General features: G+C 37.8%; 1 protein-coding gene across 1 annotated transcript in view; it reads right to left on the reverse strand.

Annotated features, from left to right (window-relative positions):
* Window positions 1-13,636, reverse strand: part of HEME2 (Uroporphyrinogen decarboxylase) — a 97,610-nt gene that overhangs the window by 19,776 nt on the left and 64,198 nt on the right. The window contains exon 5 of the mRNA XM_089819356.1: window positions 890-1,015. Within this exon, the coding sequence (XP_089675482.1) occupies window positions 890-1,015 (126 nt within the window). The remainder of the gene's footprint in view (window positions 1-889; window positions 1,016-13,636) is intronic.

Raw genomic sequence — 13,636 nt, forward strand, 5'->3', positions numbered from 1 at the left:
TCTTTATGACTTGAATCCAACTGAGGTCATATAGAGTTTATCAAATATACAAAGAATATCATTAGGACATTTCAGAATATCATGTAAGCAGAAAAAAATCATTGCATACCACATGAAAATCAACTCACTAGTCTGTGAGAATATAGAAGCTAATAATAGGAATGATCAAAAAGACAAGAAAAAACCAATGCAATAATAATTTTGATGTTGAAACTTGGAAATTAACCACCTAAAATCTTAAGAGGCTAGCAATAAAATTGATTGGATAGCATAAAAGAAACATATTTAAGTTACTTCAGTAACTCCATCATGAGTAAAACTCAAAAAGGTATAACTGTTGAGCGAATAAATTTTTGTTCGCTATCAAGAGCCTGACATTAAAAGTTCTTTGACAAAACCCTTTCCAGCAGTGGCAACCCCAAAATTTTAAGCAAAACGACTTGCTATTTTTCCTAGGAATTTGAGTTGCAGAGTAACGAAATGCAAGTGATGTACAAAGACTGATTGTACTGACAATAATGTATAAATGGTTTATAGCTCTGTAGGTTCCTCTGTATTTGCACACCATTGGAATGTTCTGTATTTGTGCCTTAAGGAATATTCACATGGTATAATCAATATCAACACATAAAATTAGTGAGATAGATGCACATCATGAATTTAATTAATAACTGAGATATTTCCCCTGATGCCGAATCAGAAAGAAGCAAACCAAAGATTTTATCTTATTAAAATCTGTTTTCAACACTCACAAACTATGTAAAAAAATAGGAGCATCCATTAGTCAGTGAAGAAGAGTTGTATGAAATTAGTGCGCTTATGCATACTTGTAGATGCCATTTCACTTTTTCTAATAGCGTCCAAAATTAGAATGAAAAATAAAGTATACCTTGGGTGTTTGAAATGCCATTTGCTTTATTTTTGCAAAATTTTTAGAAGAGCCACCTTCTATGACATATGAAGCCAGTGTAAATGGAGCTCCTACAAATCCAAGAACTGCAGCTTCATTTTTTACCTGGAGATGCCATGAAAAGCCATCTTTACAAATCACATAGCTCAAATTATTTTGATGCTATAACAAAGCCAAAACAATGATGAGTTTACTGCACAGTTAATCATTAGCATAAAGAGAAGAGAATGTGCTTTAAAGTTTAAACAACGACCTGCACATCCAGCTGATTTAAAAGAGTTCATAAATTGAACTCTTGCATTAATATGGACAGATATGCAAAAAATTGTTAAAATATAATACAAATAGGTTTATGAATTCAAACATATAAACAACATCCCTCTGATACACGAATTGTTAAATTGAACTCTTGAATTAATATGGGTAAATACAAAAAAAATGTTAAAATGTTAAAAGTCAAAATTATGCATGAATGGAAAATTGGAAATGCAACCTATTCAGCATCATATTTAACATGATATTCTCACATAAAGAATTTAGACTCTTTTCAATGAAATTTAATATGTATGTAGCGACTCCTTTGAATGTTGCCATGACATCTCTCCTTCACTCTTTGGGAAGACTCATTGCCATCAATAGCTCCTGATTCTCTTGTGATGGTCATAAATTTCAGAACAACCTCTTCAATTCGTTTGTTTCTTATTTTATTGTTCTTTCCTGTGGATTGTTAGGATGTCATTGAAGAATAATGTCACAACAACAATGTTTTCTTTAGCCAGAAAGGATACGCAGATAATTAGGTGTCCTTTGATATGCGACTGTGCTTGTACTGCTAGGCTACAACTTCTTGTTTGCATTTATAGAAAAATATCTGCATTATATTGCTTGCACAACATCCCATGGGTGCTGACCTTTTTAATTTGACTCTAAGATAGATTTTGCCAGCAGCATTAAATGATCTTGGGTCAAGATATGGATCTCATTATAGCTTTGTTTTCCATTGTTATCTCTTTTCTATTTTCTGTTCTAAAGTTCACAAAGAGATATAAGTTTTCAGTAAAATTTTGAAGATAACCAATTATTCGTGCATGAAATTATTATAGAAGATCAAAGACGATCAGCTATGGATCGGAGTTGATCCAACTAGATCATAATACTTTTCTTAATGATACAAAATCTATTTAAAGGACACAATGATTGCCAAGAGGAACACAACAGTAAACCAACCAATTTCTATAACTACGTGAACCCTATACTACACCAATGCCTATAACTACCCAAAGCCAACAATAACATACTACAAACAATTAATAGATTATTGAATAACCAATATCACCAAAACATAATAATAGACATTAGTACATTGACATCATCCCTCCCAAAAGAAAAAAGTTGCCTTATTGACAACAACTAATATTAAAGAAGACTCATGACATTATTGTAGATGAAGACTTGTAAATGAACATTGAAGTGTACCTTGCAAACTCAAACCATAAGAGTATTTGGCAAATGAAATAAGTGGAGATTTGGGGGCAATGCTTCCAATGGGGTTCGTTGGTTCCCAAAATTGCAGATTGGAAATCCAAGAGCTTGCCACTTCTCCGATAGGATCTCTCAATCAGTTCAGGCCAACGAACGATAATCGTCTTGATTAATGTGCACTTTAGGCTCCGCTACACCCAAGCGGGTAGACCTTCACCTTAAACGTTGACTGCCTAGTTCAAGGCTTTTCTATAGCAAATTTAAGCTTTGGGAGTTCTCCAGCTGACAAGGCCCTCAAAATTGATTAAAATGAAACTAAATGCTGAGTGTTTGAATTGAATGAATTGTATAAGGTTTTAACAATGGATTTGAGGTTTGTAAGAAGGAAGGCATAGATTTTCTGACTTCAAATACGAATCCAATACTTCAATGATAAAAAGACTAGTGTTTTAACTTATTTGGGCAACAGAGTCAACTACAATGAAGATTAGAATGTACAACTTCATAATGTTCTATGCACATAAACTATGAACAGTTCAATAATCAAGACGCAACGAATCAAATATATATATATATATACGCAATTCTAAACTAGTCCATATTAGCGACAAGGTCAAATCTACCAAGCTTGGAGGGTTGGCAAACCACACGCTGAGAGAAATAGGCCAATCAAGGTAGTCATGCCCAGTATTAGCGACAAACAAAATCTACTTAACAAAAAACAACTCTTGAGGGGTTCTCGCTTCTTTTTAGAGGAGGATCTAACTATGAGACAGCAAGAAGAAAGAAGGATGGAAATGGAAAAAATCAGAACAGTTAGAAATGAAGGCAAAAGAGCTTGGATGTTCAAGGGAAAAGCAATTATTGCTCATTTTGGCCACCGCCCCAATGAAGGGCAGCAAGAAGGCAACAAAGGTGCGACAGGTGCAACAGGTGCGACAACAAACACTTTAGCATGCAGGGATACAACAAGATCAACAATCACGCTTAGTGACAATAACTCAACTCCGAGTCTTCCACATCAAAACAAATAGCAATCAAGCTCAACCCAGGCGTCCTTAAGTTTAGTTTGTTGGAATTGCAGAGGTTATCTGTGGAAACGTGGGCCTGGGTTAGGACCTATTGCAGAAGACAAAGACATCATTTGTCTCATAGAGACACATGAGCATGAGGGATGTAAGACCCCATTGTTTGAAGGCTACTGGAAGCTGGCAGTGTGGAATGAGGCAGCAGGAACTGGTAAAGGTCATGGAGGTATAATGGTTCTAGTAAAGGAAAGAGAAGGTCGTGCCATTCAGTTGGAAAAGACTGATTCTAATAAACAATTTATATGGCTCAAAATCATGGAAAATAACACTCTTCTCAGGGTTGCAACTTGCTACTTTGCTCCACAAGTATCTTAAACTTATAAAAGGTGTGGCTTACATCACAATGACCCCTATGCTGCGTTAAAGAAAGACGTCATTGTTCTTTCGCAGTGTGGGGATGTTCTTCTTGTTGGACATTTCAATGCTAGGGCAGCAAATTGGCAAGCAAGTATTTTCAGCTCCAAAGTAAATGATAACCCTATTTGACTCACAGAAGAGAGAAATCATCAATGGGAAAGAATATCCGAGGATGCTAAAGGCTGCAATCATTTTGGGGAAGAATTAATCACTCTATGTGGCACATTTGATCTAATAATCTGTAATGGTTTGGCTAGATGGGCTAAGTCGGGCAATTTCACTTGCAACACATACAACGGGGCAAGTATGGTAGATTATGTAATTTGTTCACAGAATTTGTATGAGAATATTGAAGAAGTTGAAATTGGAGAGCACATTTGGGATCTCAAATCAGATCGTAGACTGCTGTACATAAATTTGTATTGGGCAAAGGATAGGCGGATAGGGGCAAAAAACCAAGGCCCTCAACATCCCCCTTCTTAGGGCAGAATTTTGTTGACTTCAAAAAACAGTAACACTTTCAGAGCTACTCTTGAAGAACTTTGTATGGGACACCCTATGTATAAGCATGTTGTTAATAGTCATGATTTATCAAATCTGATTCATGAGGCTCTTTCAAACTGCAAGAGAGCAAAAAATTGAAAATCTAAAACTAATTATTTTCCAGCCAATGCATGGTTTGACAAGGAATGCAAGAGGGCTAGGAGAAACCTAAGGGAGTCAAATAAAACTAACCTTGACATCAAGGCCTACAAACAGATCCTAAAGAAGAAGAAAACCGATTTTATGTTCACAAGGAGAGAGGAGCTAATTTTCTTGGGCAAAAATAACCCCAAACTTTTTTGGAAAGAACTCCAACCAAGGAAAAAGCAAACTGAAAATAATATTACTGCCACCCAATGGTTTGAATATGCTAAGAAACTTTATGAACAAGAGGGTGGAGTGGGACAGCCACCTTTGGTCAACGATACTACAAATCTTTTCACCGTGCAAGAGATAGAGACAGGGATTAAGAAGTTGGATGGAGGTAAAGCAAAAGACCTTGTTGAGCTTCAAGCAAAATATCTGCAGTGGGGTATGAAAACTCTTGCACCGCACATCACTGAAATCTTCAACAAAATCTGCCAAGAAGGGTTTCCGAAAGATTGGACAATCAGCCTTGCAATACCACTTTTTAAGAGTGGTGATGTTAACAACCCCTCCAACTACAGGACTATAATGATCAATCCCCTCTTTGCTAAACCTTTTGGCAGCATGATAGAAACTAGGATCAGCAAATGGACAAAAGAAAACCATAAACGTGTTAAAGGGCAAGCTAGTTTTAGGCCAAAGCACTCATCAATGGATCACTGTGTCACTCTGAGACACATTATTGAAAAAGAGTGGGAGAAAAAGGAAGAGGTTTTTTGTTGCTTTGTTGACTTTAAAAAGGCTTTTGACATTGTCCCTAGAGACAAGCTTTGGCTCAAGATGGAAGAATTGGGGATTCCTATGCATCTCAGAGCTACTGTTCATACGATGTACGAAGAGGTAAAAGTCAAAATCAGAACTTCAGATGGCATTTCAGAATGTTTTAGGAGCGATATCGGGGTCAAACAAGGTTGTCTTTTATCTCCTACTTTGTTTGGTTTATCTATTGACAAACTGGAAGAGTGGTTAAACATGCAAAAGGGTAAAGGCATTCAACTAGGTGAATTTGTTATAAAGCTGCTCCTATATGCAGACAATCTCATTTTGATTGCCAAATCTGCCTGTGATTTGCAAGATCATCTATCTTCTCTTGAGAGCTTTTGCAGAATGGTGGGGATGCAGGTCAATATCAGCAAAACTAAGGTTATGATTTTCTCTAATAATAAAAAACAGCAGCAACATGAGTTTTATTACAATGGAAGTGTTCTTGAAGAATTTGTGGAGTATAAATACCTTGGCATCGATTTCAACAAAAAACTAAGCTGGTCTAGTTGCAGGCATATAAGGACATTAGGTGGGTGGAAGGCTTTTTATGCTCTTTAGAATAGGTGCCATGAAGGGGAGTTGTGGGATTGGAAAACTATTCAAACCTTGTTCGATCTTCTCGTGCTACCGGTTGTTCTTTATGGGTGTGAATTATGGGCCAGCAACACTGCTATAGCACAATGGAAACAAATCAAAGAAATCCAAAAGCGTTTGATCACAAGCAAGTTTAAAATCAAAAGCACTATTCCATATGATATCATGCTAAGTGAACTGGGGGCTGCTCCTATCAAGGCACTTGCTATGGTTCGCCTTTTAAGCTATCTAAAAAGAATCAGAAAAATGGAAGAGGATAGATAGCCTAAAGTTGTCTTTATTGATACACAATGTAAGCGAAAAAGGACATGAATGCAACAAAACATCAAATGGATGAGTAAATGGAATATTCAATTCAATATGTGCCCCACAAATAATAAAGAAAGAAAGGTCTTTGTTATGGAGAAATTCTACAAGAGAAATTGGGGAAGAGAGATCGGGAGGAAGAAAATATATTATATAAATGAGTTCAACCCCACTTGTGATCAACTCCAAAAAGCGTACATAGGAGCCAACATTTCTTCGAGGGCTAAAATTCTTATTGCTCAGCTGAGAACCAACTCTCACCAACTTCGTTGTGAGAACGGGCATTGGAAGAGGCCAAAGGAGGCTTGGGAAGAGAGAATTTGTAGATTTTGCAATTCTAGGAAAGTGGTGACTTGACAACACTTTATTTTAAAATGTGAGGCCTACAAGGACAGCAGAGATAAATTTGTGGATACTATATGTGACAGTTCTTGGCATAACCTATTCAACGAAGAGTACATTGAGTAATTGGGTGGGCTCATCATCATCCTACACAAAAAACAAACGGAGCTACTTAAGTCTACTCAAGTTGTCTTGCTGTCCCATACGCTATTTTTAGCCTCGCGGATGTTAAAATTTTATCTATCTATCTATCTATCGTGCTTTAACTCCTAAGGTCGAGGAGACAAACAAGACACAGACTCGGAAACAATTAAATATTTCACAATATCTACAATGATCGAGTTTAAAATGTCATAGATGACCTCGTCCACTTGTCCACTTAACTGACATAAATTGCTTACAGTAATTTAAAAATTATTATAAAGAACCAATCCATTGCAATTTAATTCTCCATGCCATTTAAATAATCAAAAAAGAAACAAGCTTTTATAATTCATTGAAATATAACATTAAAATATATTACAAAGTCATATTCCGCTCTTTATTCCTCCGTACAAATAAATATATCAATATCAAATAATGTCTTATATCGAATGTGTCTTTTTTCGAATATATCTTGTTTTGTAATGGATAGTTTTACATATTTTTATCTTTCTATTTGAAGGATGCGACTTTTCATTTTAAAAACTTACATCCCTTCCAAAAATAAATTACTCTTGCCTTAATCAGAATTGGCCACACTTGTTTTAATGAATCTTCTTTTACCATTATTTATCGCACCTTTTCCCTTAAGATAATATTATTACATCTTTAATATTTCTTTAGCGATAACTTCAACTCAATGTGAAAACAATGAGCTCGATAAAAAACTTCATTCATATTCAATATATGCTAACGTTTATGTTATGGAGCCCCGAAATAATATCATTCATGGTTATAGCGTTGTTGCGAATACTGGAATTGACATCTCCAATGTTTAAATTTTTCCTTTCGTGGGCATTGTGCAAGGAGTTTGCGATTTGCTTAAATTTCCTGGGATGTAAATAGAAGATTGTATTGTTGCCGTTTGTACTCATTAACTGGGCATTGTATATAGGATCAAATATTTGGCTCAAGCGTTCCGGTTCATCATTATGTGCAGTGTTGCGGATGTTCATTAAGCGATTCAGTACTTAAGGCACTTTTGTTGTGAATGGTATTTGTGCCCAGGTGTAATCTACTCCTGGAAATTATGTTCATCGGACCTTTTACTCGGGGATGGGTTATTGCCCTTCTGGTCTTGCTTTATCTCTGTCGAACATTTGCCTTCCTCACTTTCTTCACATGCGCTCGGTGCATATTTGGTTCCAACAGTTAATGTCATATGTTCTTTCACATATTTTCACAGATGCAAATCTTCTGCAAATGAATTGATAATCGAGCTGCACACATTTAAACGTGATTCATTTCTAATTCTCCCTCTTCAATCTTTATCAGGTTCACTCCCCATGTTTTCTATTCAAATGTCTTTCAATATTAAATCGATTCCAGAAATTGGTGAGAGGAGAACTCAGATGTCTGTGCATGTGGCTATTGATTCTTAACGAAAAGAACAAACATAGATAAATCAAAGAAGAAATGGATTCTTATGATCGATGTTATCAATTTCATCTGAAGTCCCAATCTCGTATGATTCTTTCCGGGTGCATATAAGCAGCTTCGGACCCTTGCACATATCAGGATATAGATATTTTTTATTTAAGCTCGTAAGTAAAATATGCATCAATAATTTCATCGTCTGATCGTAGTTTTTCTGCCGTAGTGGTGAATATCTAATATAAAGGTGATTGTGAATCCCAATGGTATGCATTTGGACCTGAGTACTATTTGCAGGATATAGAAGGTTCAAACTCTGATAAGCCCATCCAGAAGGTTGACGTTGGCTTCTAAGGGACTCACAGGGTAATAATAATCGCTGACAGGCATTCAAGAACTCCACACAACTGTGATCTGTATGCTCCCGTCCATTCTAGTTTTACAATATCCCTCATCATCCACAATGTTAATATGTTCATTCACCTCTGAAATTAATCTTTCGATGGATAAAGATATCTGTCACTGTCTTTTGAAAGAAAATAGCATATCCGCCCAAAAACTTTCTCTAATGATAAGCTTTTATGATTATGATATCCATCTACCAGGTTCTTTCTCACTTCAAAATTCTGAAGTTTCTCTTCTCTAGTCAGTTAATTTGATCTCCTTTCAATCATATTCATAACAGTGTTTCATTGGTTGGAACCATTTAATAAAGAACAACCCCAAATGCATAAACATCCACCTTAGGAGAGACTTCTCCAAATCGAGCATATTCTGGGGACAATATCCAGATGTTCCAACTAGACGTGTAGGTAATATCGATGATGCACCTCTAACTTCAGGTTCAAGTGATGAACATGTGTAAGAACCTTCAGTTCAAGTAAGAACTCCTTTGTGACCTGCTTATCCATTTTCCTTATGATTGCCTTCTCTCCTTCAAGTTCTGCATAGCAAGCAGCAGCAAAACCACCTCCACTTGTACCTAAACGATGATAACTTCCAATTAGATTTTGCAATCTTCAGAACTACTCCTTCCTTTTCATTCTCTCAAGGGCATAAATGTAATGTCCCTTTCTCCGCGCTAGGCCGTTTTGGCGCCTTGTTGGTCTATCTTTCCATACGGATACACTAACGGCATTAATCTAGAGGATGCCAGCCAGTCACAGGAATTTATTTGGTTTCGTAGGGGAAATATTTAAGTTGAGGAGTTTTTCTATAGTTAAGTCACTTTATTTTATAAAGTGGATTTATAAAGTTACTTTATGACTTAAAGTCATTTTTATAACAAAAGCAACTTAAGTGACTAAAAGATGAAAATGGATTTAATCCCACATTGCCCAACTGTTTGTACTTCCCCTCGTATCGAGGTTATAAAAGCAATGAGCTTCCTTGGGATTGACACAATGAGAAATAATATTATCAAAACGTCATTGGTTGCTTAAATGTGACTGGTTGCTCTTGAGGACGAAATCCCTTGAGGCAGTGGAGAAGTTGGACATAGCCCCAGCATCTCATTGAAGATTTCACCCATGACCAAACATAGAGCTTGAATGGTGGTTCATCATAGTTGTGGAACAACACTCAGAAGTAAGTGATCTATCGAGTTTATATAGGGAGAGATTTTCTGATATTAACTGAAGGTTGCAAGGTAAACCAGCAATGGTGTGAGTTGGAGGACGTTACTGGTATCAACACAACAGTTCTATTGGTCTCGCGGATATTCAAACATAACAGTCTATTGATGCCCAATTTTGCTGAGAATAATGCCGAGGAAGAGGTAGCCCAACCTACGGCAGCAAGCTTACTTCTGGATAATGTTATGGCTATGTACGATGAATGGGATCTGTTCCCTGATCCGATTAAGCAAAATTTGACCTTTATTCAATACATGAATCCAAAAAGGGAGTCAAAGAGGACACAACAGAACAGGAGGCCTAGGGCACGGAATAGGGACTTGAAGCATGCCATGAACAAGTTATCTCTCTCCAATTTTGATGGCAGCAATAAGACGTCTGCTAGGGATTGGATTCACAAGTTAGACACATCCCTGACACTCAAACCCATGTCGGAAACAAAAGCTATTAGATTTGCCACAATGCATTTAGAGGGAGCAGAATATGATTGGTGGGATCATGGACTAGTCACCCAAAAGCATGGGCTCATTACATCTTACAAGACTTTCAGCTCTAAGTTGATCACTCGTTTTGACAAGGACATTGAGGTCTACTATAGGGATTTGGCATAGTTGTGATAGGGCGGATCTTTAGATGACTTCATTGACAAGTTTCAGCGGATGTCGGTTATGGTTCCAGATATGACAAAACATCGTAAGGTAATGTTGTTCACAAAGGGCTTACAGAATAGATTTAGAGGTTTGGTCAAGGTCCTTAAACAAGACACCTTGGATGATGCTATTAAGATCACACATGATCTGGACTCACCTTCTTCGATACGACAACCTCATAAGAAACCTTATAAGGGGTCTACTTCGATCCAGAAGAACAAGAATCAGTATAAGACCTCCCCCTCAAGTTGGACTTTGAGACACAGAATGAATTGAGGAAATAGAAAGGACAATTAAGGAACTCTTAGACATGGGACATATCAGACCCAACTCCAACCCTTTTGCTTCTTCGGTAGTTTTGGTGAAGAAGAATGATGGTACTCTTCGCATGTATATTGGTTATCGTGCTCTCAACAAGAGGACCATTAAGAATAAGTACCCTATTCCTCGCATTGATGAGTTATTAGATGAACTACATGGGGCAGTCTATTTCTCGAAGATAGATCTTCGATCTACATACCATCAAATGCATGTTCGTGAGGATGTCCATAAGACAGCTTTCGGATGCCACTACAGACACTATGAGTTTTTGGTTATGCCATTTGAGCTCACTAATGCGCCGACCACTTTTCAATCATGTATGAACCATATTTTTAAAAGCAGTTGCGCAAGAGCGTGTTTGTATTCTTTTGATGATATCCTAGTTTTTAGCCAGACTTGGGAGGAGCATTTACAGCACCTAGATGAGGTACTTAGCATTATGGAGGAGCATTCATTGTTTGTGAAGGAATCAAAGTGTGAGTTCGGATTGACTGAGATTCTTTACCTTGGACACGTGATTGGTGTAGATGGGGTAAGGGTACACGAGGAAAAGATACAAGCAATCCTAGATTGGCCACCTCCGAGGAATGTATTAGATTTGAGAGGCTTCCTCGGTCTTTGCTCATATTATAGGAGGTTCACTAAAGGCTTCTCTCAGATAGCAGCTCCCCTCACTGATCTCACACAAAAAGGGACATTCAAGTGGACAGATGATGCAGAGGTAGTCTTTGATAAACTCAAAAAAGTGATGAGCACATGCCTGATTCAGGCACTTCCCGACTTGTCTCGCCCTTTTATCTTAGAGTGCGATGCTTCAAGGAACAGAATTGGCGCAATTCTGATCCAGAATAGGCATTCGATAGCTTATGAGAACTGGAAATGCAAGGACAGTGAGAGATTGTACTCCACCTATGACAAGGAAATGCTAGCCATTATGCACACTTTAACCAAGTTTAGATAGTACTTGGTGGGTGGCAAATTCATGGTTAAGACAAACCACAGCAGCCTGTGATATTTCTTAGAACAGAATGATCTGAATGAAAGACAACAAAAGTGGGTCAGCAAGATTCAGGCCTATGATTTTGATATCGAGTATGTGAAGGGTAAGAACAATATAGTTGTTGATGCTCTTTCTAGGAGGCCTTCAGTAGTAGAGTGTTGTGTCATTTCAGAGATATCAACAAATTGGAAGTCTCAGTTATTGGTTGAGTATTCTATGAATACTCAAGCTTGTCAGATCATGGATGAGCAACTCCAAGACAGCAGGTACAAGGTAATTGATGATATAATTTTTTATAAGGATGGGATCTACCTCGTGCCCAAGTCTAAGCTCAAGGTAAGAATTATGAATGCCCTTCAAGGCGCACCATTAACCGAACACCTAGGTTTTTTCAAAACCTATCGATAGGTCAAAGAAAGGTTTTCGTGGAAGGGCCTCAAGGACGATGTCCTCCAGCATGTCAAAAAATGTCAGACTTGTCAACAAAACAAGTCAGAGCACGAGTTTCCAACCAAATTATTACAGCCTCTCCCTATTCCAGCACAGAAATGGGAGGGTATCTCCATGGACTTTATTACAGGATTGCTGAAAGTTCAAGGCAGAGATTCCATATTTGTGGTTGTGGACAAATTGACTAAGTTTGCTCATTTCAATGCTATAGCAGCAGAGAGTTTTTTGTCTACATGATCCACCACGAACCATTGTGAACAATAGGGATAGCAAGTTTCTCAACATTTTTTGACAAGAATTATTCAGATTGGCAGGTACGGAATTGACACCCAGCACGAGTTACCACCCACAAACGAACGGGCAGACTGAGATAGTAAATAATGGGTGGAAGGTTATCTCTGGAACTATGTAGTGGGGCGACAAAGAGCTTGAGTTAAATGGTTATATTTAGGGGAGTACTACTACAACTCCTACCACATGTCCATCCAGATGACACCATTTCGAGCTCTCTATAGTAGTGAGCCACTATCATTCGTAGATCTAGCCTTACAAGACAACAGAGCACCGCTAGCTGGAGATTGGATATAGGACCAGTAGGGCATTCTTAGATCTCTTCAGGAGAACATCCTATAGGCTCAGAATCAGCAGAAGATGTATGTTGATCGCCACCGGACAGAGCGGAGTTTTAAGCTAGGTGACATGGTTTATCTTTGGTTCCAACTTTACAAGCAGAGCTCCTTGAAGAAGAGTGGATCTAAAAAGCTTCAGCCTAGATTTTATGGTCCCTATCACATTTCCAGGAGGGTTAGTGAGGTTGCTTATGAGCTGGAATTGCCAGATGACAGCAGAATCCATAATGTTTTTCACGTGCCTTGCCTCAAGAAGGCGATTGGTCAGCATGTAGTGCCTTCCGTTGGATTGCCCCCACTTGATGTGGAAGGGAAATTGGTTTTGGTTCCCACCGAGGGATTGAGATCAGAGAGAGAAAGTTGCGTAACAGATCCATCAAGGAGTATTTAGTTCATTGGAAAGATATGCCATATGAAGATGCCACTTGGGAGGACGAATCAATCCTGCAGCATCCGACATTGAGATTGCTTGAGGGCAACCAATCCCAGGAAGGGAGGATTGTAATGTCCCCTTCTCTATGCTAGGCCTTTCTGGCGCCTCGTTGGTCTATCTTTCCATCCAGATAGGCTAACGGCATTAATCTAGAGGATGCCAGCCAGTCACAAAAATTTATTTGGTTTCACTGGGGAAATATTTAAGCTAATGAACTTTTCTATAGTTAAGTCACTTTATTTTATAAAGTGGATTTATAAAGTTACTTTATGACTTAAAGTCATTTTTTTAACAAAAGCAACTTAAGTGACTAAAAGATGAAAATGGCTTTAATCCCACATTGCCTAATTGTTTGTACTTCCCCTCATATCGAGGTTATAAAAGCAATGAGCTTCCTTGGGATTGACACA

This window comes from Cupressus sempervirens, chromosome 3 (assembly GCF_028749045.1).
Source record: "Cupressus sempervirens isolate cs-2001-9-10 chromosome 3, ASM2874904v1, whole genome shotgun sequence".
Lineage (NCBI taxonomy): Eukaryota > Viridiplantae > Streptophyta > Pinopsida > Cupressales > Cupressaceae > Cupressus > Cupressus sempervirens.